The following is a 27311-nucleotide window of genomic DNA, read 5'->3' as shown; positions in this document are numbered from 1 at the left end:
TGAAAAACATTTTCTTCATATCAATTCTGCTTCTTTATTAATGGCAGCCATCTCTGTTCTCCAGAGTAGTCCCAACTTCTCCAATCTATCTTCATTTCTGAAATTCCTCAAGCCTGGAGCCATTCTCAGAAACCTCTTCTGCACACTCCCTAATTCCTTCACATGTTTCTAACGTGCAGCTGAGGCCGAGCTAGTGTCTTATACAAGTTGATCATAACTTGCTTTTTGTTGTACACTGTCCTGAAGAACAAAGCCTTGAATATTGTATCTTTTATTAACTGCTCTTTCAATCTGTGGCACCAGCCTTAATAACTTCCTGCTCATATATACCCAGCGCTGTCTACTCCTGCACTCCCTTTTGAGTTGTACCACTTATTGTACATTGTTTCTCATGTTCTCCTGACCAAGATCAATCATCTCTCTGTTCTCCATATTGAATTTCACCTGAAACCTTTCTATAGACTCCACCAACTTGTCTTAATCCTTTTGAAATTGCAAACTGTCCACCTCATGGCTTATAATATTTCCAAATTTCTTTATCCGTTGCAAATTTTGAAATTGTGCCCTTATACCAAGATCTAGATCATTAATATATATATAAAAAAAAGGAGTCCAAACACAGATCCATAGAGAACTCCATTGCAAACCTTCTCCGAGCCCGAGAAAATAGCCATTACCATTTCTCTCTGTTTGTTTTCGCTTGGCCGATTATGTATCCTTGTTGCTAAAATCCCTTTTATTCAACCAGCTCTAAGTTTGCTCATAAATCTGTTGGTCATGATGCAGTACTGCATCAAATGTCTTCTGAAAGTCCATGTAGACTATCTTAACAGCATTGCCATAATCAATCCTTTCCAATCCATCTTCAAAAAACTTCAGCAAGTTAGTTAAACCTGATTTTCTATGAAAAAAAAATGCATGCTGCCTCTCCTTAATTAACCTTCTTTTGCTCAACTATTAATTTTGTCCTGAATTATTGTTTCTCAATCTCTGAATTTGGACCGACTGGTCTACAGTGGCTTATGCTCACAGCCTTTTTGATCAAGTTCGTAATGGTTACAATTCTCCAGTCTTCTGCCATCATCACTGAGTCTAAAGATGATGGAAAAATTCTTGTCATTGCCTCGGCAATTTTGACTCTTACTGCTCTCAGTCTTCTTGGATTCATCTCAGCTGGTCCTGGTGTCTTGTCAACCTAAAGTATAAACAACACACCCAACACCTCTTCCATCTAAATTTGAAGAACATCTAGTAACTGAATTTTCTTCTGTTTCACCATGGACGGGGTTGCATCTTCTTCCTTGGTAAATCTGCAACCTCTAGCACCTCAAAGGACATGGGCTGTAAATGCATGAGAGCACACTACCTGCAATTTCCCCTCGAAATCACATACCAACTTGACTTGGAATATGTCACAAGTCCTTCACTGTTAGCAGAGGTCAACATCTTGGAACTCTCTGGCTAACAGCATTGTGTGTGCCTACACACTAAAGACTATAACAGTTTAAGAAGGCAGCCTCATGGGGTAACTAATATTGGGTTAGCCAGTAATGCAGCATCTCACGAACAGTCAAAAATTAATACTTTCTCCAGAATGCTTATTGCTGGTGCCCGATCTGTCACCGTCAACATCAAATTGTGCAAACTGTCTTGTTAATATTAAATATTGCTTCCTGACCTGCATTCTTCCCTGTCTTCCCTCCCACCTTAGATTTTCTCTGAATTAACACTTTTGTCTTCAATTCCAGATCCTCTCAAAAAGTCAACTCTGCCACCATGCTTAACATTATATTCCTCCTGTTCCTTCAGTTTCTTGGCTGTAACATTTAGTTCATCATCTCACTGGCTTGACACTATTAAAGCTGAAAAGAAAATTAGTGGAAATGTAAAACAGGCTGCCAGTTCTTTGTCACTTATAATTGTTGGTGATAAAAGTTATCACTATTTCCTCTGGCATCTCCCTTCTATTGCCTTAGCAGGAGGTTGGTTAGCTCAGTTGGCTGATGGCTGGCTTGCAAAGTCATACCAACAGCATGAGTTCATTTCCTATAGAAGTTGAGGTTACCAGGAAAAATGTTCCTTCTCAATCTGTCCATTTACCTGAGGTATGGTGACCTTCAAGTTAAACTACCACCAGTCTTCTCACTCCAATGAGAGATCTGGACGATGGTGACTTTATCTTTTCTTTAACCTCCTTAGTACCTAATTTTCTTCAGTAGTGTCTGTGAGATACCTTTCCAAAGGTTATCTTGAAGTCCATGTACACCAGCGAAAATGCATTTCCCCTGTCAATCATGGCCTCCCCCTCCTGAAGGAACTCAGTTAGGCTTGCCAAACATTATCTTCCTTTCGGAGATATTGAATGCTTCTAATTATGTATATATCTTAATATTGCATCATGATCTAAAGATGTTAAAATGATCTCTATTGCATCTATTAAACTCACTGATCTTGAATGATCTCTATTATTTCCATCTCTTTATTTGAAAATAGGTAAGACACTGGTCATTCTCCAGTCCTGCAGTATTGCCCAGTAGAACCACACAACTCAATTTCTACACTCCCTACTCTTTTATTGTCCATTCCCCCAAGGTTTATCACTGTACGTAATCAGGCTTCTGCACCTTGCCCTGAGCATGGTTACCATCACAGACTCCTCTCACTTGGGTGTAATCCTGGCAGTGGCCACTTTTCTTAGTGACGCTACTGAGATTAAACAACCCCCAGCCCTCCAATTAGCCATTAGCTCTGAAAGGCCCATCTCATCCTCGAAAGGGCCTGGAGCCTCAATATAACTAATATCTTGCTGGGCAGACCAAATGTTCGGCTAGAATTCCCTGAACAGAGAAGATTGAATCTAGCTAATAGAGCTGATACAGGCATGATGGGCCAAATGGCCTCCTTCTGCAATGTAATAATTTTGTGACTTGATCAAAGCTTATGGCAATCTGCCCTAATTTTTTTTGAAATGGCCTGGTATTACATCTTATTTGATCATGCTCTTGTGGTTCCATATTAAAGATACCATATAAATGCAAGTGTTGTATGTTTGTTGCTCCTTTCGTCACTGAGATTTTATCATCGTGCAAACATTAATGTCCTGTAATCATTACTTTGCTGAAATATCCAAACACATAACTCAATATCCGACTTATTTTGTTACTCATAACCAAATTTAACTTCACACCTGCCCTTATAAACATACAAACGTCACATTGTCCGTTATACATTCCAAGTACATCATCCCCTTTTTCTTTATTTGCTCCGTCTCTGTTCCAGTTAATACGTGGATATTTAAACACCCATGTCTCACAGCATTACCTTTTTAAAGACCCCTCCTGTAAACGTTCCTGTAGCTGTTGACTTAGGGTGTTTTTTGCCTCTGGTGAAGTGATGGAGGTACTTAATGGACGAGGAGGCAAGGCTGGTTTCTCATCCTCACCATCTACAAATAAGAAGACATCTGTATAACTTCTGAGACTGTTATATGTAATGGAGGAGACAGAGCACAGTGGTAATGTTACTAGACATTCAACATTTTCTAGGGGCTCAGGCTAATGGCTTGGGGCATGGGTTCATACTCCATTATGACCAATGATGGAAGGTGAATTCAATTAATAAATCTGGAGTTGCAAAGTTATCTCAGCAACAGAGACGATGAAACCTTCACTGACTATCAATGACATATTTATTTGCCTTTTAGCGCACACGAAGCTAAACTATCAATTGAATTTATTTTACAAGAAAAATAAACAATTTTATATGTAACTGTCTTATATTTCCATTGTATACTTACCCACTACCTATCTCACAGTCCTAAAAACCGATTCTTTAAAAATAATTTGCAAATTCATCTTCAGAAATTTCAAAGTATCAATCTCGAGCTATATAGTGGTTGCACGTTTCAGATATCAGAAGTGTTTCTCTCAAGGGAATTACTTGGCATCTGACCAACATGAAAATTAAAATGGCTACAAGCCAATGAGTGAACAGGAATTCTCCTGCTTGAGAATTCATAGTTAGAGATGAGGGCCATGAAGTACTGGAATATGGAACTGCTCAGGTGTTCCAGATTTTTAAAATGGGTTTCTAAGGTTTTGAAGGGATGTTTTGAAGGGCTTTCTTGAAATTGATCATTACTGAAAATTGAAGTAACTTTGCAAAGGAGACAAGCAAAGGTTTTGCAAAGTAAGAATCAGTCTTCATTGCCTTCCTTGCTGGACAAACGCAATCGGAATAGACAGGGATTATGTATTAAAAGTTGCCAAGCAATACTAGTGTGGATTGTTTTCTGTCTTTCCAGGGCACCTGGTTGTGTCAGTGAAAGTACAAGGCCTCCAAAGTTTGGAGTTAGCAAATCTCTCTCACCCCAGGAAAAAGTCAGAAAAGTCCAAAAGCAGCATAAGCAACAGAATTCTCTCTCACTGAAATATTTCTGAGAAGTTGAGAAAGTTCCAAATATCAGCATCTGAAGATGTGATAAATTCTGAAAGCTGAACTGTTATTTCTGTTCATAGACCTAAGTCCAACTGACCTTTCACCTGAAGTGAAAGCTGATCTAAAGACTTTCTCTCACTCCACAATAGTCAGCATTTCAACCTCCTCTGCAGGAAAGTCAGGAAACAGTGAAAAATGATCCAATTTTATCATTTGAGTTTTATCATTGGCCCACAGGGTCTTTTTTCCCCCTTTTGTGCTTTTTATATAAAAAACTATACCATCTCTGCAGTACCATATATCTTGTTTGTCATGTGAATCTGATTGTTTGGAATTAGGGAATATTGTTTAATTTCAGATGATAGTTTAGTTGTTAATGGTTTTGCCAATTGTTTAAAGAATAAGCTTTGTTTATAATAAGCCAGTTATTCTTAAGCTTATCAAAGAAATGTTGTGAAGTCTTTTTTATTCTGGAGGATAGGAATAAAGTGAAACAATTCAGCCATTTTAGTGATTGAACCAAGCATTTACATTATTGTGTGGCTCATGGAGTAATGGGACTTAATTCTCAATGCATTTCTTCCATCAGATTTGTAACAACTGCTGTTCTACTAAATAGTGGGTGTTAGAGGAATAATTATCAGTTGTGTGTGCAGATGGTAAAGGTCCTGTGAGCTGACAATTCCGGAGTTGTGTGGGGGCCTAGTGGTGCAGCGGTAATATCCCTACCTCTAGACCTGGAGGCTTGGGTTGAAGATCCAGAGGTGTGTTGATAACAATGCTGGTTGAGTAAATCTTTAAAAAGCTGAAGTTCTGAGTTAAACAACAGATCAGCCTGCACGTAGCATAGAGACAAAACTGGTATATCAGTTAAAGGTTGTGCTAGAAATGATTACCTAATGCTGATGAATGGGCTGACTCACTTGAATGCCTGTTTTTGTTCATTAAAGAGGCTACATGGCAAAATGTTGGCTATATGTTTACATTGACTTCCTTCTTAACAATGAATAGTTGATGGAGTAAACAGGCCTTTATTTCTAACATTAGTCAAGTGTCGTTCCTTATTCCATCTTCCCTTGCTGTTGTGGTTATGTGGAGGATCTTTGAAACTCATCTGAGATTTTCTGGAACACTTTCTCAGGACTTACCAATATGTTGGCAGCATTGATATTGCAAATTCTTTCGCTAGAGAGAGTAAATGCACTCAAGCACTTTTGCACTCTGATCCTAGACCAGTCAGACTGCTAGTACCCAGTCTAAGAACACATGTGCCCTGTCCCTCAGGCCTTGAGCAATCCTACAACATGCCCTTGTGTGTCAACCGGTGCATTCCACATCTCCAGTCCAATTGGAAACATAGAGCCCACAATTACTATTTCATAAAATGTGTTATGTATTTAGTATTTGCAAAGCTTGCAGTTTTATTTTGCACTTACAGGCAAGTTCAAATTATGGAGATCAGCAGTAAGACCAAAACTGTGTGCTATACCTAGAGTTTCACAAAGTTATATTTTCTCAACAGCTGTTTGGTGCCCTATCTCATGCATATCCTATGAAAAGTCTGCTGACTTTATCCTGTGACTAATTTATCCGATACCAGTGTCAAGAATGGGAGTTTCATTGAATCATGAATATTACTGAAGGAATATTACTTTGTATCTTGCTTGTATTAAATCTGCGAGTTCCTGATACAGGGCTGACTGCAATATAAGTCAAATATCGCATCGACAGCATCAACAGCACTTGTGCTGACAAATCAAACTAGACCCAAACATCAGGGAGGAGAAAGTGAGGACTGCAGATGCTGGAGATCAGAGCTGAAAATATGTTGCCGGAAAAGCACAGCAGGTCAGGCAGCATCCAAGGAACAGGAGAATCGACGTTTCGGGCATGAGCCCTTCTTCAGGAATGAGGAAAGTGTGTCCAGCAGACTAAGATAAAAGGTAGGGAGGAGGGACTCGGGGGAGGGGCGTTGGAAATGCGATAGGTGGAAGGAGGTTAAGGTGAGAGTGATAGGCTGGAGTAGGGGTGGGGGCGGAGAGGTGAGGGGGAAGATTGCAGGTTAGGAAGGCGGTGCTGAGTTCGAGGGATTTGACTGAGACAAGGTGGGAGAGGGGAAATGAGGAAACTGGAGAAATCTGAGTTCATCCCTTGTGGTTGGAGGGTTCCGAGGTGGAAGAACTGTATCGGCGCTGCCTCATGCTCCCACAAGGAGGTTGAACAGTTCATCCACTTTACCAACACCTTCCACCCCGACCTCAAATTCACCTCGACAGTCTCAGACTCCTCCCTCCCCTTCCTAGACCTTTCCATTTCTATCTCGGGCGACCGAATCAACACGGACATTTACTATAAACCGACCGACTCCCACAGCTACCTAGACTACACCTCCTCCCACCCTGCCCCCTGTAAAAATGCCATCCCATATTCCCAATTCCTTCATCTCCGCCGCATCTGCTCCCAGGAGGACCAGTTCCAATATCGTACAACCCAGATGGCCTCCTTCTTCAAAGACCACAATTTCCCCCCAGACGTGATCGACGATGCCCTCCACCGCATCTCCTCCCCTTCCCACTCCTCCGCCCTTGAGCCCCGCCCCTCCAATCGCCACCAGGACAGAACCCCACTAGTCCTCACCTACCACCCCACCAACCTCCATATACATCGTATCATCCGTCGTCATTCCGCCACCTCCAAACGGACCTCACCACCAAGGATATATTTCCCTCCCCTCCCTATCAGCATTCCGAAAAGACCACTCCCTCCGTGACTCCCTCGTCAGGTCCACACCCCCCACCAACCCAATCTTTACTCCCAGCACCTTCCCCTGCAACCGCAAGAAATGCAAAACTTGCGCCCACACCTCCCCCCTTACTTCCCTCCAAGGCCCCAAGGGATCCTTCCATATCTGTCCCAAATTCACCTGCACCTCCACGCAAATCACTTATTGCATCCATTGCACCCGATGTGGCCTCCTCTATATTGGGGAGACAGACCACCTACTTGCGGAACGTTTCAGAGAACACCTCTGGGACACCCGGACCAACCAACCCAACCATCCCGTGGCTCAACACTTCAACTCCCCCTCCCACTCCACCAAGGACATGCAGGTCCTTGGACTCCTCCATCGCCAGACCATAGCAATACGACGGTTGGAGGAAAAGCACCTAGGAACCCTCCAACCACAAGGGATGAACTCAGATTTCTCCAGTTTCCTCATTTCCCCTCCCCCCACCTTGTCTCAGTCAAATCCCTCGAACTCAGCACCGCCTTCCTAACCTGCAATCTTCTCCCTGACCTCTCCGCCCCCACCCCCACTCCGCCTATCACCCTCACCTTAACCTCCTTCCACCTATCACATTTCCAACGCCCCTCCCCCAAGTCTCTCCTCCCTACCTTTTATCTTAGCCTGCTGGGCACACTTTCCTCATTCCTGAAGAAGGGCTCATGCCCGAAACGTCGATTCTCCAGCCCCTTAGATGCTGCCTGACCTTCTGTGCTTTTCCAGCAACACATTTTCAGCTCTAGACCCAAACATCAGTCAAGTTTATTAAAAATTACCTGAAAAATCATCCATCATCTCTTTTTCATTTTCTCTCTCCACTGGATATTGCAGCGGTGTGACCAGCCCTTGAAAGGGTTGCTGATAGTTTAACATTAGATCGGTGAGACATGAGAATTTCTTCACTGGGACACCCTTTTCAGTCTGTAATATAATTAAAATGTATCACTAAGGATACTTATTGGTTCCATTGAGTTTATTAGTTAATGAATAACAAATGGTACAGCAATCATGCAGAAAGTCTGATTCTGGAGGGATTTTTGTTCTTTTTTTTTGATGTGAACATTGTGCGAAAGTCAGCATTTGTTGCTCATCCCTCCTTGCCCTTCAGAACCTGTCAAGGGGTCTTCTTGAATCTCTGGTCAAGATGAGTACTGGGATCTCAGCTATCACAGTAATACCAGCAGAATGGGCGGCACGGTGGCACAGTGGTTAGCACTGCTGCCTCACAGCGCCGGAGACCTGGGTTCAATTCCCGCCTCAGGCGACTGACTGAGTGGAGTTTGCACGTTCTCCCCGTGTCTGCGTGGGTTTCCTCCGGGTGCTCCGGTTTCCTCCCACAGTCCAAAGATGTGCAGGTCAGGTGAATTGGCTATGCTAAATTGCCCGTAGTGTTAGGTAAGGGGTCGATGTAGATGTAGGGGTATGGGTGGGTACGCTTCGGCGGGGCGGTGTGGACTTGTTGGGCCGAAGGGCCTGTTTCCTCACTGTAAGTAATCTAATCTAATCTAATGTATGATGGTTAAATTTACCAATGACACCAAAACAAAGTGGGAATCTATCAAGTTATTAAGAGTAGATAGAAAGATAACAAGAAAGGGATAGGGACAAACAATTACTTGTCAGAAGTTTGGAAGGTGGAGGATTTGAGCTGTAGGGGGAGGCGGAATAGGCTGAGGCTGTTTTCCCTAGAACGTTGGAGGCTGAGTGGTGACTCTACAGAGGTTTACTTATAAAATTATGGAGGGCATGGAGAGTGTGCATAGCCAGGGTCTTTTTCCGAGGTGAGGGGAGCCAAAACTAGAGGGCATAGGTAAAAGGGGAAAGGTTTTATAAGGGACCTAGGGGGAAAATTTCCATGCAGAGGGTGGTGCGTATATGGAACAAGCTGCTGGAGGAAATGGTAGAGGCTAGTACAATTACAACATTTAAAAGGCAGCTGGATGGGTACATGAACAGAAAAGATATAGAAGGACATGCGCCAAGTGCTGGCAAATGGGACTAGATTAATTTAGAATATCCGGTCAGCATGAATGTGTTGGACCAAAGAGTCTGCTTCCATTCTGTACAGCTCTATGACTCTATGAGTCGATAATGTAGGGAAATGTGAACTTTTGGCAGGAGGAATTGAAAAGCATTATACAGTGTTAATTTAATGGAGAGAGGTTAGAGAACTCAGGAGTACAGAGTGACCTGGTGCATGAATCACAAAGTTACTATACACATACAGTGAGTCATTCGGAGGCAAATAGAATGTTGTCACTTATTGCAAAGGGAAATGGAAAAGATGGAAGAAAGTTTCACTGAAGTTCTGCAGAGTGTTAGTGTGATCATGTTTGGGTTACTGTGTATAGTTTGATCTCTTTAAAAAAAGTACAATTGTTTTTGAAGCTGTTGAAGCCTAACCCTGTGGCCTTATCTTGTGAAGAAAGATTGAATAAATTAAGCCTTAATCCACCAGAGTTTAGCAGAATGACAAGTGATCTGATGGTAACACATACGATTGTGAGATGATTGGAAAAGGTGGTTACCAGAAGGATGGTTCCTTTTATGGAGGATATTAAATTAGGGACATAGATATGAATAAGAGGTCTCCCTTTTAAGATAGACGTGAAGAGAAAGATTTTCTCTCAGAGGGCCATTATGCGTGTGAAATTCTCTACTGCAGAAGGGAGAAGAGGTTGGCTCTTTAAATTTATTCAAGGCTGCGTTAGAGAGAGTTTTGATGGACAAGAATGTTTTCAGGGGCGACAGGAAAGTGGAGCTGAGACCACAAACAGATCAACAAAGAAGATTGATGAGGGCAGAAGAGTAGATGTGACCGATATGGACTTCAGTAAGGCGTTCAACAAGGTTCCCCATGGGAGACTGTTTAGCAAGGTTAGAGCTCATGGAATACAAAGAGAACTAGCCATTTGGATACAGAACTGGCTCAAAGGTAGAAGACAGAGAGTGGTGGTGGAGGGTTGTTTTTCAGACTGGAGGCCTGTGACCAGTGGAGTGCCACAAGGATCGGTGCTGGGCCCTCTACATTTTGTCATTTACATAAATGATTTGGATGTGAGCATAAGAGGTACAGTTGGTAAGTTTGCAGATGACACCAAAATTGGAGGTGTAGTGGACAGTGAAGAGGGTTACCTCAGATTACAAAAGAATCTTGACCAGTTGGGCCAATGGGCTGAGAAGTGGCAGATGGAGTTTAATGCAGATAAATGCGAGGTGCTGCATTTTGAGAAAGCAAATCTTAGCAGGACTTATACACTTAATGGTAAGGTCCTAGGGAGTGTTGCTGAGCAAAGAGACCTTGGAGTGCAGGTTCATAACTCCTTGAAAGTGGAATTGCAGGTAGATAGGAAAGTGAAGAAGGCAATTGGTATGCTTTCCTTTATTGGTCAGAGTATTGAGTAGAGGGGTTGGGAGGTCATGTTGCGGCTGTACAGGACATTAGTTAGGTCAATGTTGGAATATTGCAAGCAATTCTGGTCTCCTTCCTATCGGAAAGATGTTGTGAAACTTGAAAGGGTTCAGAAAAGATTTACAAGGATGTTGCCAGGGTTGGAGGATCTAAGCTACAGGGAGAGGCTGAACAGGCTGGGGCTGTTTCCCCTGGAGCATCGGAGGCTGAGGGGTGACCTTATAGAGGTTTACAAAATTATGAGGGGCATGGATAGGATTAATAGGCAAAATCTTTTCCCTGGGGTTAGGGAGTCCAGAACTAGAGGGCATAGGTTTAGGGTGAGAGGGGAAAGATATGAAAGAGACCTTAGGGGCAACCTTTTCACGCAGAGGGTGGTACATGTATGGAATGAGCTGCCAAAGGATGTGTTGGAGGCTGGTACAATTGCAACATTTAAGAGGCATTTGGATGGGTATATGAATAGGAAGGGTTTGGAGTGATATGGGCCAGGTGCTGGCAGGTGGGACTAGATTGGGTTGGGATATCTGATCAGCATGGACGGATTGGTCCGTAAGGTCTGGTTCCATGCTGTACATCTCTATGACTCTATAACCGTTAACATTAAACAAAACAAGTAACTGCGAATGCTGGAAATCTGAAACAGAAACAGAAGTTGCTGGAGAAACTCAACAGGTCTGGCAGCAGCTGTGAAGAGAAGACAGAGCTAATGCTTTGAGACCAGTCACCGTTCTTCAGAGCTGATAGTACAGATTAGGTGGATTAGCCATGGGAAATGCAGTATTACAGGGATGGAGTGGGTCTGGGTGGGATGCTCTTCAGAGGGTCGGTGTAGACCTGACAGTCCGAATGGCCTGCTTCCACAGTGTCAGGATTCTGTGATCTTATCACCCATTCCTTTGTCTCTGTATCTGTGGCATTTATACTACCTTTAACTAACTACTGTCAGTTCTGAAGAAATGTCACGGGACTCAAAACGTTAACTTTCTGTCTTTCTCCACAGATGCTGCCAGACCTGCTGAGTTTCTCTGTCAATTTCCGTGTTTGTTTCAGCCATGATTTGACTGAATGGTGGAATAGGCCTGAAAGCCAATGGAGAACTTTATAAAGGAAGGCTCATCCAGATTTCAGACTGCCAGAAAGAAGAAGAAAGTCAATAGTCTTCCACCCAGAAAGCTACAAGCTCTCCTAGTCCAATGAGAATATGTTCAAGGAGAATGTTCCGCAAGGATCTGTTTTGGGACCATTGCTGTTTGTCATTTTTATAAATGACCTGGAGGAAGGGTTAGAAGTTTGGGTGAGCAAGTTTGCGGATGATACGAAAGTCGGAGGAGTTGTAGACAGTGAGGAAGGATATGGCAGGTTACAGCGGGATATAGAGAAGCTGCAGAGCTGGGCAGAAAGGTGGCAAATGGAGTTCAATGTAGCTAAGTGTGAAGTGATTCACTTTGGTAAGAGTAATAAAAAGATGGATTACTGGGCTAATGGTAGACTACTTGGTAGTGTGGAAGAGCAGAGGGATCTTGGTGTCCATGTACACAGATCTCTGAAAGTTGCCACCCAGGTAAATAGTGCAGTGAAGAAGGCATATGGTGTACTGGCTTTTATTGGTAGAGGAATTGAGTTCCGGAGTCCTGAGGTTATGCTGCAGTTGTATAAGACTCTGGTGCGGCCGCATCTGGAATATTGTGTGCAGTTTTGGTCGCCATACTATAGGAAGGATGTGGAGGCACTGGAACGGGTGCAGAGGAAGTTTACCAGGATGTTGCCTGGTATGGTAGGAAAATCCTATGAGGAAAGGCTGAGGCACTTGGGGTTGTTTTCATTGGAGAAAAGAAGGTTTAGGGGTGATTTGATAGAGGTGTACAAGATGATTAGGGGGTTAGATCGGGTTGACAGTGAGAATCTTTTTCCACGTATGGAGTCAGCTATTACAAGGGGGCATAGCTTTAAATTAAGGGGGGGTAGATATAGGACTGATGTTAGGGGTAGGTTCTTCACTCAGCGAGTCGTAAGTTCATGGAATGCCCTGCCAGTAGCAGTAGTGGACTCTCCCTCTTTATGGGTATTTAAGCGGGCATTGGATAGGTATATGGAGGATAGTGGGTTAGTGTAGGTCAGGTGGGCTTTGATCGGCGCAACATCGAGGGCTGAAGGGCCTGTACTGCGCTGTATTCTTCTATGTTCTATGTTCTAATAGAGAAACCTCCAGATTACCCAAATTTGTAAAGTTACAGACTTGTGGGGACATAGGATAGTGGTAAAGGTAATTATATACACAAAGTAAAAATTAAAATTATGAACAAAAAGCTTGCAGGAAGATGTTGAGTGTGAGTTTGGAAGAGTTAATACCACAGAGTGCTATCAGCATTGCCCCCAATAATGATGTTACTTGGAGTGCTGGGTAGAATAGCCAGAATCTCAAAGAACTGAGATCTGTCATTTGATCTTCGGATATGGCTTTGTACCAATGTCTTCACATGAATGTCATCTGTAACTAGCTGCTAACATGCAATAAATGATACCTTGGAGAAAGTGAGGACTGCAGCTGCTGGAAATCAGAGTCAAAAAGTGTGGTGCTGAGAAAGCACAGTCGGTCAGGCAGCATTCCTGATGAAAAGTTTATGCTCGAACCATTGACTCTCCTGCTCCTCAGATGCTGCCTGGCTGCCTGCACTTTTCTAGCACCACACATTTTGACAATACATGAAATCTTGTTAACTTAACTCTCAGCATTTAACTAGTGCTGCCTATTCTCCAGAATTATTCTCGCATGGCTCAATCGCAAAAAGTGAAGAGACTTTCTGTTGTCCCATCGGGCAGATGACAGACTCACGCACTCTCCTATTACCACTTCCGTGTGACAGAGTCAGTTACAAGAGAATCTCCTCCAAAGTTTTGAAACTCACAGGTTCAGCCCATTTCAGTCCATTCTCATGCGATCTGAGGTCTCTCTAAACAGCGAAGTCACCAGGATGTGGTCACTGTCAACAGATGAACTTTACTCTAAAATTTATTGTGCTGACTGAACTATTGTGGTCTTTGTAATGTCATACAGAACAGTTCCCTTAAAAGGTAACCCTGTGCTTCACACATAATAATCCTAGTTAATCAAAGGCATGTGGCACATGAAGAAAGTTTACATTAAGTGAGATGATAAACTTTCCAGCATTTGACTGCAATCGAATGATGTTGAATTTCACGCTCGGAAGTCCAAATCTCGAGGCTGATATATCTAATTAGTGCTGCAAAGGCAAAATTCCAGTTCAAATCTTCCTTCTGATGAATTCACCTGAGCAACACTGCTATTAAGACTAGTAAAAACTTTTACTAGTCTTAATAGCAGTGTTATAACCTGGTGTTGTGTGATTTTTTTTAACTTTGTCCTCCCCAGTCCAACACCGGCACCTCCAAATTAAGACCTGGAAATTAGCCATGTCCTGTAAGCCATCTGCTGTGATAGGGCTAGCCTGAAGTATCTGAGGGGAATGGGGCAAAAACAGACAGACTCATATTCTCTTTCACCCTTAAGATTTATTTACAGTAAAGGATTAATACTCAAATATCTCTAGTCAACTATATCAGTTGTGGTGTAAGAGATCACACGGCAGAGAGATTCTGGAAAGAGATGCCGGTGTGTCAACCTGATGCCAAGTCTAAGAGTAAAATACTTAGAAACATAGATATGCAGAAAATTGGGGCAAGAGGAAGTCTTTCAGCCCCTCAAGCCTGCTCTGCTCTTCAATACGATCATGCTTGATCATCCAAATGAATACTCTGCTTCTGCTTTATCCCTACACTCCTGGATCCCCTTTGCCCTAAGAACGATATCTAACTCTTCCTTGAAAACAATTTCTCTTTCCTGTGGCAGAGAATTCTACAGGCTCACCACTCTCATCTCAGTCCTAAACAGCCTACCCCACCTCCTTAGCCAGTGATCCCCAATTCTGGACTCCCTGGTCATCGGGAACATCCTTCCTGTGTGTACCCTGTCGAGCCCTGTTAGAATTTGGTAGGTTTCTATGAGATGCCCCCCCCTCATTTTTTTCCTGAGGCAAATCACATCTTTAAAGTTGTAGATAGGGCTGGAGACAACAGTGTGTAGGGTAGGGGGCGTGGAGAGTGTTTGGAATATTAGAATGCCAAACGTGAAGGAGAATGAAGAATTATAGGTTAACGATGGGGTTGATTGTTAACAGAAAATAAAAATAAGGGATAGAATGTGTGAATGCCATGTTGTATCAAGGAACCATAAAGTGTAGGGAAACGCAATAATAGAACAAACATAAAGGTTTTGTACTGTAATATCTGAAACATTCAGAATAAGGTAGATAAACTGACAGTGCAAATCAAATTACATGAATACAATCTCATAGCTATTACAGAAACATGGTTACAAGAAGACCAGACTTGGGAGCCTAACATTCATGGATATTTGACCTTTTGAAGAGATAGGAGGGATGGAAACAGTGGTGGGATAACACTGTTAATAAGAAATGAAATGAGGACAGTTGTGAGAGATTATCAAGGCTCCAACAATGTAGAGCCCATTTGAGTGGAGGTACTAAAACATAAGGGAAAGAAGACATTGATAGGGGTAGTGTACAGACCCTTAAACAGTAGCCACTCTGTAGGAAAGGTTACAAATCAATAAATAATAGGGGCATGTAAAAATCAATGAACAATAGTCAAGGGTGATTTTAATCTTCATGTCAATTGGATTGGAAAGGGTAGCTATAATAAAAAAAGTCATAGAGTCCAGGGAACAAGTTATCTTGAATGTGGTAATCAGCAATGAGACAGGTTTAATGAGTGACCTCTGAGTAAAAGATCCACTAGGAAGTAATTAATATTCAGTTTGAGAATGGGAAACCTCGGTTGGAAACAACTGTGCTAAGCCTAAATCAAGGGGATTGAAATGAAATGGGAATAGAGTTAACTAAAGTGAACTAGGTGGATAGATTAGCAAGAATGACAGTGAACAAATAGCGGCAAACATTTAAGGAGGTAATTCATGAGTCTCAATAAAAACACATCCCAGTATGGAAACAAAATTCCAAAAGTGGGATAAACCAACCATGGCTACTCATGCAGAGAAAGCATAGATTAAATTCAATGATAGCCCAGCAGACTGGGATAAATTCAGAATCCAGCAAAGGAGGATGAAAATGATTTTAAAAAGACAGAGAAAATAAGCTATGTGGGCAAACTGGTGAGAACTCTAAAAATTGATAATAAAAGTTTCTTTAAATATGTAGAAAGGAAGAGAGAGGTCAAAGTGTACATAGATCCCTTCAAAAATGAATCTGGAAGATAGTCTTGGGGAACAAGGTAATGGCAAAAAAGTTAAACATAGAATTGAGAACATAGAACATAGAAAATTACAGCACAGGAACAGCCCATTAGCCCACAGAATCTGAGCTGATCATGTTGCCATTCTAAACTAATCCCATCTGCTACACATGGTCTATATCTTTCTATTACCTGCCTGTTAATGTGTCTTTCTAAATGCCTCTAAAATGTTGCTATCATACCTGTTTCTACCACGTCCCCTGACAGTGTATTTCCGGCACCAATCACCCTCTGTGTAAAAATGATTTGTCATAGAGTCATAGAGATGTACAGCATGGAAACAGACCCTTCGGTCCAACCTGTCCATGCTGATCAGATATCCCAACCCAATCTAGTCCCACCTGCCAGCACCTGGCCCATATCACTCCAAACCCTTCCTATTCATATACCCATCCAAATGCCTCTTAAATGTTGCAATTGTACCAGCCTCCAACACATCCTTTGGCAGCTCATTCCATACATGTACCACCCTCTGCGTGAAAAGGTTGCCCCTAAGGTCTCTTTCATATCTTTCCCCTCTCACCCTAAACCTATGCCCTCTAGTTCTGGACTCCCTAACCCCAGGGAAAAGATTTTGCCTATTAATCCTATCCATGCCCCTCATAATTTTGTAAACCTCTATAAGGTCACCCCTCAGCCTCCGATGCTCCAGGGGAAACAGCCCCAGCCTGTTCAGCCTCTCCCTGTAGCTTAGATCCTCCAACCCTGGCAACATCCTTGTAAATCTTTTCTGAACCCTTTCAAGTTTCACAACATCTTTCCGATAGGAAGGAGACCAGAATTGCTTGCAATATTCCAACATTGGCCTAACTAATGTCCTGTACAGCTGCAACATGACCTCCCAACCCCTCTACTCAATACTCTGACCAATAAAGGAAAGCATACCAATTGCCTTCTTCACTTTCCTATCTACCTGCAATTCCACTTTCAAGGAGTTATGAACCTGCACTCCAAGGTCTCTTTGCTCAGCAACACTCCCTAGGACCTTACCATTAAGTGTATAAGTCCTGCTAAGATTTGCTTTCTCAAAATGCAGCACCTCGCATTTATCTGCATTAAACTCCATCTGCCACTTCTCAGCCCATTGGCCCATCTGGTCAAGATTCTTTTGTAATCTGAGGTAACCATCTTCGCTGTCCACTGCACCTCCAATTTTGGTGTCATCTGCAAACTTACCAACTGTACCTCTTATGCTCACATCCAAATCATTTATGTAAATGACAAAAAGTAGAGGACCCAGCACCGATCCTTGTGGCACTCCACTGGTCACAGGCCTCCAGTCTGAAAAACAACCCTCCACCACCACCCTCTACACTTGAGCCAGTTCTTCTACATTTGAGCTTGTTCTGTATCCAAATGGCTAGTTCTCCTTGTATTCCATGAGATCTAACCTTGCTAATCAGTCTCCCATGGGGAATCTTGTTGAACCCCTTACTGAAGTCCATATAGGTCACCACTATGGCTCTGCCCTCATCAATCTTCTTTGTTAGTTCTTCAAAAAACTCAATCAAGTTTGTAAGACATGATTTCCTACGCACAAAGCCATGTTGAGTCTCCCTAATCAGTCCTTGCCTTTCCAAATACATGTACATCCTGCCCTTCAGGATTCCCTCCAACAACTTGCCCACCACTGAGATCAGGCTCACCGGTCTATAGTTCCCCAGCTTGTCTTTACCACCCTTCTTAAACAGTGGCACCACGTTTGCCAACCTCCAGACTTCTGGCACCTCACCTGTGACTATTGATGATACAAATATCTCAGCAAGAGACCCAGCAATCACTTCTCTAGCTTCCCACAGAGCTCTAGGGTACACCTGATCAGGTCCTGGGGATTTATCCACCTTTAACCATTTCAAGACATCCAGCACTTCCTCCTCTGTAATCTGGATATTTAGCAAGATGTCACCATCTATTTCCCTACAGTTTATATCTTCCATATCCTTTTCCACAGTAAATACTGACGCAAAATATTCATTTGGTATCTCCCCCATTTTCTGTGGCTCTACACAAAGGCTGCCTTGCTGATCTTTGAGGGGCCCTATTCTCTCCCTAGTTACCTTTTTGTCCTTAATATATTTGTAAAAGCCCTTTGGATTCTCCTTAATTCTATTTGCCAAAGGTATCTCATGTCCCCTTTTTGCCCTCCTGATTTCCCTCTTAAGTATACTCTTACTTCCTTTATACCCTTCTAAGGATTGACTTGATCTATCCTGTCTATACCTGACATATGCTTTCTTCTTTTTCTTAACCAAACCCTCAATTTCTTTCGTCATCCAGCATTCCCTATACCCACCAACCTTCCCTTTCACCCTGACAGGAATATACTTTCTCTGGATTCTTGTCATCTCATTTCTGAAGGCTTCCCATTTTCCAGCCGTCCCTTTACCTGCGAACATCTGCCTCCAATCAGCTTTCAAAAGTTCTTGCCTAATACCGTCAAGATTGGCCTTTCTCCAAATTAGAACTTCAACTTTTAGACCTAGTCTGTCCTTTTCCATTACTATTTTAAAACTAATAGAATTATGGTTGCTGACCCCAAAGTGGTCCCCCACTGACACCTCAGTCACCTGCAAAGAGTAGGTCAAGTTTTGCACCTTCTCTAATAGGTACATCCACATACTGAATCAGAAAATTGTCTTGTACGCACTTAAGAAGTTCCTCTCCATCTAAACCTTTAACACTATGGCAGTCCCAATCAAGATTTAGAAATTTAAAATCCCCTACCATAATCACCCTATTATTCTTACCGATAGCTGAGATCTCCTTACAAGTTTGTTTCTCAATTTGCCTCTGACTATTAGGGGGTCTATAATACAATCCCAATGAGGGTATCACCCCTTTCTTATTTCTCATTTCCACCCAAATAACTTCCCTGGATGTATTTCTGGGAATATCCTCAAACAGCATAACTGTAATGCTATCCCTTACCAAAAATGCCACTCCCCCTCCTCTTTTGCCTCCCTCTCTGTCCTTCCTGTAGCATTTGTATCCTGGAACATTCAGCTGCCAGTCCTGCCTATCCCTGAGCCATGTTTCTGTAATTGCTATGATATCCCAGTCCCATGTTCCTAACCATGCCCTGAGTTCATCTGCCTTCCCTGTTAGGCCCCTTGCATTGAAATAAATGCAGTTTAATTTATTAGTCCTACCTTGTCCCTGACTGTTTGACTCGCTTCTGTTCTCAACTGTACCAGTCTCAGATTGATCTTTTTCCTCACTATCTCCCTGGGTCCCACCCCCCCCCACCTTACTAGTTTAAATCCTCCCAAGCTGTTCTAGCAAATTTCCCTGCCAGTATATTAGTCCCCTTCCAATTTAGGTGCAATCCGTCCTTCTTGTATAGGTCATTTCTTCCCCAAAAGAGATTCCAATGATCCAAAAATGTGAATCCTCCCATACACCAGCTCCTCAGCCATGCATTCATCTGCTCTATCCTCCTATACCTGCCCTCACTAGCTCGTAGCACTAGGAGTAATCTAGATATTACTACCCTTGAGGACCTCCTTTTTAAATTTCTGCCTAAGTCTCTGTAAACTCCCTTCAGAATCTCAACCTTTTCCCTTCCTATATCGTTGGTTCTAATGCGGACAATGACCTCTTGCTGGCCCCTCTCCCCCTTGAGAATATTCTACACCCTCTCTGAGACATCCTTGATACTGGCACCAGGGAAACAACACACCATTCTGCTCTTTCTCTGCTGGCCACAGAAACGTCTGTCTGTACCTTGGACTAGAGAATCCCATAACACAATTGATCTCTTGGAAGCCAATGTACCCATCGCTGCATTAGAGCCAGTCTCAGTACTAGAAACGTGGCTGTTCATGCTATCCATCACCCCCTACATTTTCCAAAACAGCATACCTGTTTGAAATGGGTATATCCACAAAAGACTCCTGCCCTAGGTGCCGACCTCTCTCACCCTTCCTGAAGTTAACCCATCTATGTGACTGTATCTGAGACTTTCCCCCTTTCCTATAATTGCCATCCATCACATACTGTTGCTGTTGCAAATTCCTCATGGCTTCTATCTCCAACTAATCCACTCGATCTGGTAAGATTCACATCCAACAGCATTTATGGCAGATGTAATCCGCAGTAACCCTTAAACTCTCTTTAAACTCCCACATCTAACAAGAAGTACATATCACTGCAAAGGCCATTTTTGCTCCTTCACAATCTACAGACCCAGAAAATAACACCGTCTTATTCCTCTACAAAACACTGCTCCAGGTTAAATTAATAGCTATGGCTTATATTTTAAGTTTAATCAAGAGACTTATCTCCAAAAACATATAATCAAGAAAGAACCCACTGTACTCACTAATACAGCCTTTCTCTTGGACAGACTTAAAACAACAATTAACTTATCTGATTCTGTGTTGTGAACTTCGCCCAACAGTCCCTCCAAGATTAGTTGTGAAATTCACTGTTTGTTAATTTTCCCAGATGCGCTCCGATGTCCAGCGACACATGGCTTCAAAAACAGCAAAGGCAGTAACTGTGCAGGTTTTCTCTCTCTCTCCTGCACTGTCCTCACCATGTGCCTCCTTTGTCTGTTCTTGTCCCTTTTAAAACTGCTGTTGTTTTGACTTTTTTTTCCCAAAGTTCCAAAACAATGCAACGGCATATAAAACAGTGATTGCTGCTCCTGGAATTCGAGGAAATCACCGCCAGCATCTAAAATACCCCCAAAAAAGGACCAACTCTTACAGCCAGAAAGTTTTCCTGTCCTCCACATCTCCTTTAAACTTTCCCCCTCTCACCTTAAAACTGTGCCTCTAGTATTTGACATTTCTATCCTGGGAAAATGATACCATATCCATGCCTTTCAAAATTTTAGCAACTTCTATCAGGTCACTTGGCAGCTTCTGCTGTTCCAATGAAAACAATTCAAGTTTATCTAACCTCTCCTTATAACTAATACACTCCAATCTAGGCAACAACCTGATAAAGCACTTTGCATTCTTTCTGAAGCCTGCACCTTCTTTCTATGGTGTGGCAAGCAGATCAGCACATGTTACTCCAAATGAAGCCCAACTAAAGTCCTATACAGTTCCAACATTGTTTGCAACCTTTCTACTCAATGCTGGCAAGCATGCCATACACCTTCTTTACCATCCTATCTACTTGTGTTGCTACTTTCAGGGAACAATGGACTTGCACTCCAAGATCTCTCTGTATATCAATCATCTAAAGGGTCCTGCCATTAACTGCATGTTTCTCTCTTTCATTTGACCTCACAAAATGCATCACATCACATTTGTCTGGATTAAACTCCCTCTTGTCATTTTCCTGCCCAAATTTACAGCTGATCTATATCCTGCTGTAATCTTTGACAACTCTCCTTCCTGTCCACAACTCCACCAATTTTTGTTTCATCTGTAAGTTTACTAATCAAATCATTTACATTTTCATTCAAATTTTTAATATACATGTCAAACAACAGAAATCCCAGCATTGATTGTTGCAGAACTCCAGTGGTCACAGACCTCAAGTCAGAAAAACACCCTTCCACAATTACCTTTTTTCTTCTTTGATCAAGCCAATTTTGTTTCCAATTTACCAACTCATTGTGGATCCCATGTATGTTAATCTTCTGGACTAGACTACCATGAGGGACTTTGTCAAATGTGTTCCACATACATAAAGTCCATTACCCTATCCTCATCAATCCTCTTTGTCACTTCTTTAAAAAAGTCTCAACAAGTTTGTGAGACAACACCTCCCCACACAAAGCTGTGTTAATTATCCCTAATAAGTCCATTCTTTTCCAAGTGTGAGTAAATCAAATGCCTAAGAATCTTCTCCAATAATTTCCTTTCTACTGACATAAGTTTCATTGGCCCATAATTTCCTGGATTATTTCAGTAGCCCTTCTTAAAAACAGGAACATCTCTGGCTATTCTCCAATTTTCTGGAACTTCACCTGTGGCTAAAGAGTATACAAAGATTTCTGTCAAGGCCGCAGCAATCTCCACCTGTGTCTCCCTTAATATCTTGGGAATATTCCCAAAAGACCCTGGGACATATCCACTTTAAAGTTTTCAAGACACTCAACTACCCTTATCTAACTAGCGACATGCCCGAGAACATCAATATACCCCTTCACAATCTCACCATCATCCATGTCCTTCTCCATGGTGACTACCAATGTGAAGTACTCATTAAGGATCTCATCCACTTCCCCTGGATCCATACATAAACTCCCTAATTTGTCCTTCAGTGGTCCTACATTTTCCTTTGCTATGCTCCAAATACGCAGAAAAAGTGCTTTGGGATTCTACTTAATCCTACTTGCAAAGGAAATTTCATGGCTCCTTTTTGCCCTCTCAATTCCTTGTTGAACATCTTTCCTGCTTCCTTTATATTGTACCAGCCTCCACCACTTCCTCTGGCAGCTCATTCCATACATGCACCACCCTCTGCATGGAAACGTTGTCCCTTAGGTCTCTTTTAATTTTTTTCCTCTCACCTTAAACCTGTGCCCTCCAGTTCTGGACTCCCCACATCAGGGAAAAGACCTTGTCTATTTATCCTATCCATGCCCCTCATGATTTTATAAATCTCTATATGTTGTATTTAGATTCTCAGAATGCGTTTGACAAGGTATCTCAGAAAAGATTAAGTCATTGGGTAAGCATCCATGGTGCTGGAGACAGTATGTTAGCATGTATAAAGAATTGACTCATGGACAGGAAACAGCAGGTGGGGAAATTTTCTGGGTAGTGACCTAGGACCAGTCGGGTTCCACAGGAGTCATGCTGGAACCATAGCTGTTTACAATATGTATTAATAACTTGGAGGGAGGAAGTGAATGCAGTTTAACCAAATTTGCAAACAACAGGAAAATATGTGGAAAGGTAGATTGTGAGAGGGATACCAACAGTTTAGAGAGATAATGATAGGTTAGATAAATGGACAAAAAGTTGGCAAATTGAGTATAATGTGGGAAAATACAAAGTTGTTCATTTTGGAAGGGGGAACATAGGAACAGAATATTACTTAAACAGAGAAAAAAATACTGTAGAAAGCTGTAACCCATAAGGACTTGGTGTTATTGCCCATGAAACACAGAGAGCTGGCCCACAGATGAGGAAGGTAATCAGAAAGGCTCATGGAATTTTGGCTTTATTTCAAGGAGCTTGGAGTATAAGAGTAGAGAAGTCTTACTGCAAATGTACCAGGTGCTGGTGAGACCATATCTCAAGTACTGTCAGCTATTTTGGTTCCCTTATTGAAAGATGAGGCATTGAAATATATTGGATTTGTGAAGGCTTACCGGGTAAATTCTGAGGGTATGTTTCCCCTCATGGCAGAGTCTAGGATCAGAGGACATGGTGTCAGAATAAAGGTGCACCAATTCAAGTCTGTGATGAGGATAAGTTTCTTTTCTTAGAGAGTTGTGAGTCTTTGGAACTCCTTGCCACAGAGAGCTGTGGGGGCTGGGTCCTTGTGTACTTTTAAAACTGAGATCGATAGATTCTTATTCAGGAGAATCAGTAGGCAATCAAAGTTTCCAGGAAGAGGGAGGGAAAGTGGACCCGAGGGAGGACAGATCATCCATGATCTTACTGAATGGTAGAGCATTCCTGAGGGGTCAATGGCCTACTCCTGTTCCTATTTCTTATGGTCTTATGGGCTTAAGATGATTTCAGAGTGAATTCCTGAAAATGGGTCTGAGGCAGTTGAAGGCTCCTTTTTCAATGGTCAGATAAAAATATAAAAATCACACAACACTGGGTTATAGTCCAACAGATTTACTTGAAAACACTAGCTTTAAGGGCACTGCTCCACAGCTACCTGATGAAGGAACAGCACTCTGAGAGCTAGTGCTTCCAAAAAAACCTGTTGGACTATAACCTGAGTGTTGTGTGAGTTTTAACTTTGTCCACCCCAGTCCAACACCGGCTCCTCTACATCATCGATAAAAGGAGGCGGGGGCGCAGGACAGTACAGAGTTTGGGCAAGTGAAATTTTGGGGTGAATAATGTTTCTGGTCCAGAACTGATTACAGCCACAAGGTGAAGAGATCCTTTAGATCAGTGCTAAAGTTGATTCTAAATCCTTCACATTTCTGCTGAAGTGGCTAAAAAGGTAAAGGAAAATATGTATACACAAGTGGCCTGACAGTGAAATAAATGTTGGCAAAAAAAAAGCACTTCCTAAATCACATACGATAAATGATTAGATAAGGGAAACACCAGTAGACAGTTGCAACAACTAAAACTGGATCAAAATGAGAGAAGAACATAATTTATCAAAAATTAAAATGATAGCAGCCACAATTTTCCCTCTTTGAGGTGAAGTGTGGAGGTGGGCCTGCAAAGTATAAAACTAATTTGTCTCGCCCCATCACCACGAAAACTCAATCAAACATTGCTTGTTGAGAACCTGGAGAGATTTAGTGAACATATTGGCCAATCACAGATCTCGTTAGTGGTGTCCCGGCTTCCCAGAAGGTGCCAGCCAGTAAGAGTCCGGCAGCCTCTGTGTTCTGAAAATCATTGATGGAGACCTAATCCTTAGGAGACCCAACAGCAACATGGAAGGCCTTTTTCTTTTTCTTTCTCTTCCTGTGGAGATAATATGGTGGGGAGAGGTGTTATCAAGGGGCTGGATGCAAAGCCCAATGCATGGCTTTCAGAGATCAACCACTTGATATCACAACTTGCCTAACCATTTCCCCTTTTTACCATCTGAGGCAGGGAAAATTGCACCCCTTTCCAAAACAATCAAATTTTAATCCTCTATCTTTGGGGTAATCTTTGTTTCCTTTCTGAAGTGTTGGCAATAATCTTGGTCTCCCTTACTTCAGTACGAGGGTTCAGTTGATTTGAACTTCTCCTGAATAGTCACTCTTTGTGCTGGAACTTTCTGGCAGGAAATGGCACAGCACATTGATAAACTACTGACCCTAAACTGCAACAACAAAATGAAATGCAAATATCCTCAACTAAAAATATCACTTCAACAAAATACTGCAGCTCAGAAATAAACAAAATATAGCAACGGAGAAATAAAATGAAGATCCTGACCACGTTTCAACTCAACAAATCAGGAGAGAAATTGTATGAAACCACAATGTTAATTTTATATTGCACTTGTGAACAGTGGAAAGATGTTTGACCTAGTTGTAAGCTTTTGCAGTTACTTTTAAGTGCAACTATGCATTTCACAGATCAACCTATTCTGCACAAAAAGTCAGGAAATAAAAAAAAAGTAAATCGCAACAATCCACTGTTTACCATTTACATCTTTTGTTGTTTAGAGCCCTAGAATATTGGCGTCACTGGCTAGGCCAACAGTCATTGCCCATTCTGAATTGACGTTGATAAGGTCGTGGTACGCTATCTTTATGACAGCTGAATGGCTTGCTCAACCATTTCAGAGAACAGTTTCAGAGTAAAACCACATTGCTTTGGGCTAGGAGTACTACAAAAGCCAGAGCTGATCAGGAAGGCAAATTTCCTTTCCTTAAGGGCAATCATGAACAAGATGGGGTTTTTACAACAATCCATAGTCCCCTGCACTGGTGCTAGCTTTCTCATCCAGATTTATTAACCACATTTCTAGTTGTGAAACTTGAAAGGGTTCAGAAAACATTTACAAGGATGTTGCCAGGGTTGGAGGATTTGAGCTATAGGCAGAGGTTTAACAGGTTGGGGCTGTTTTCCCTGGAGCGTCAGAGGCTGAGGGGTGACCTTATAGAAGTTTACAAAATTATGAGTAGCATGGATAGGATAAATAGATAAAGTCTTTTCCCTGGGGTCGGGGAGTCCAGAACTAGAGGGCATAGGTTTAGGGTGAGAGGGGAAAGATATAAAAGAGACCTAAGGGGCAACTTTTTCACACAGAGGATGGTACGTGTATGGAATGAGCTGCCAGAGGATGTGGTGGAGGCTGGAACAACTGCAACATTTAAAAGGTATCTAGATGGGTATATGAATAGGAAGGGTTTGGAGGGATATTGGCAAAGTGCTGGCAGGTGGGGCTAGTTTGGGTTGGGATATCTGGTTGGCATGGATGGGTTCGACCGTAGGGTCTGTTTCCATGCTATACATCTCTATGACTCTATGACTCATCTCCGAACCTGCTCAATAACCTGCATCAACAAGTAATAATTTTTGGGTCAGTCACCTCAGTTGTGGGAGCTTGCTGTGCCCAAATGGCAGTCACATTTGCTTGCATTTTAACAATCGCTGAATTTCAAGAGTAATTAGAACATAGAACATAGAACATAGAACAATCCAGCACAGAACAGGCCCTTCAGCCCACGATGTTGTGCCGAACTTCTAACCTAGATTAAGCACCCATCCATGTACCTATCCAAATGCCGCTTGAAGGTCGCCAATGATTCTGACTCTACCACTCCCACGGGCAGCGCATTCCATGCCCCCACCACTCTCTGGGTAAAGAACCCACCCCTGACATCTCCCCTATACCTTCCACTCTTCACCTTAAATTTATGTCCCCTTGTAACACTCTGTTGTACCCGGGGAAAAAGTTTCTGACTGTCTACTCTATCTATTCCTCTGATCATCTTATAAACCTCTATCAAGTCACCCCTCATCCTTCACCGTTCCAACGAGAAAAGGCCGAGAACTCTCAACCTATCCTCGTACGACCTACTCTCCATTCCAGGCAACATCCTGGTAAATCTTCTCTGCACCCTCTCCAAAGCTTCCACATCTTTCCTAAAGTGAGGCGACCAGAACTGCACACAGTACTCCAACTGTGGCCTAACCAAAGTCCTGTACAGCTGCAACATCACTTCACGACTCTTGAATTCAATCCCTCTGCTAATGAACGATAATACTCCATAGGCCTTCTTACAAACTCTATCCACCTGAGTGGCAACCTTCAAAGATCTATGTACATAGACCCCAAGATCCCTCTGTTCCTCCACCTGACTAAGAACCCTACCATTAACCCTGTATTCCGCATTCTTATTTGTTCTTCCAAAATGGACAACCTCACACTTGGCAGGGTTGAACTCCATCTGCCACTCCTCAGCCCAGCTCTGCATCATATCTAAGTCCCTCTGCAGCCGACAACAGCCCTCCTCACTGTCCACAACTCCACCTATCTTCGTATCATCTGCAAATTTACTGACCCACCCTTCGACTCCCTCATCTAAGTCATTAATAAAAATTACAAACAGCAGAGGACCCAGAACTGATCCCTGCGGAACTCCACTTGTAACTGGGCTCCAGGCTGAATATTTACCATCTACCACCACTCTCTGCCTTCGACCGGTTAGCCAGTTTTCTATCCAATTGGCCAAATTTCCCTCTATCCCATGCCTCCTGACTTTCCGCATAAGCC

General features: G+C 42.5%; 1 protein-coding gene across 3 annotated transcripts in view; it reads right to left on the bottom strand.

Annotated features, from left to right (window-relative positions):
• LOC140496025 (phosphatidylinositol 3,4,5-trisphosphate 5-phosphatase 2A-like) overlaps window positions 1-27311 on the bottom strand; it is a 190842-nt gene that overhangs the window by 59861 nt on the left and 103670 nt on the right. For all 3 annotated transcript variants that reach the window (XM_072595470.1, XM_072595471.1, XM_072595472.1), the window contains 2 exons: window positions 7999-8143; window positions 3322-3445 (listed from right to left, as the gene is read on the bottom strand). In XM_072595470.1, the coding sequence (XP_072451571.1) occupies window positions 3322-3445; window positions 7999-8143 (269 nt within the window). The remainder of the gene's footprint in view (window positions 1-3321; window positions 3446-7998; window positions 8144-27311) is intronic.

Source organism: Chiloscyllium punctatum, chromosome 25 (genome assembly GCF_047496795.1).
Source record: "Chiloscyllium punctatum isolate Juve2018m chromosome 25, sChiPun1.3, whole genome shotgun sequence".
In the NCBI taxonomy this organism is placed as follows: domain Eukaryota; kingdom Metazoa; phylum Chordata; class Chondrichthyes; order Orectolobiformes; family Hemiscylliidae; genus Chiloscyllium; species Chiloscyllium punctatum.
This window is presented reverse-complemented; position numbering and strand designations above follow the sequence as displayed.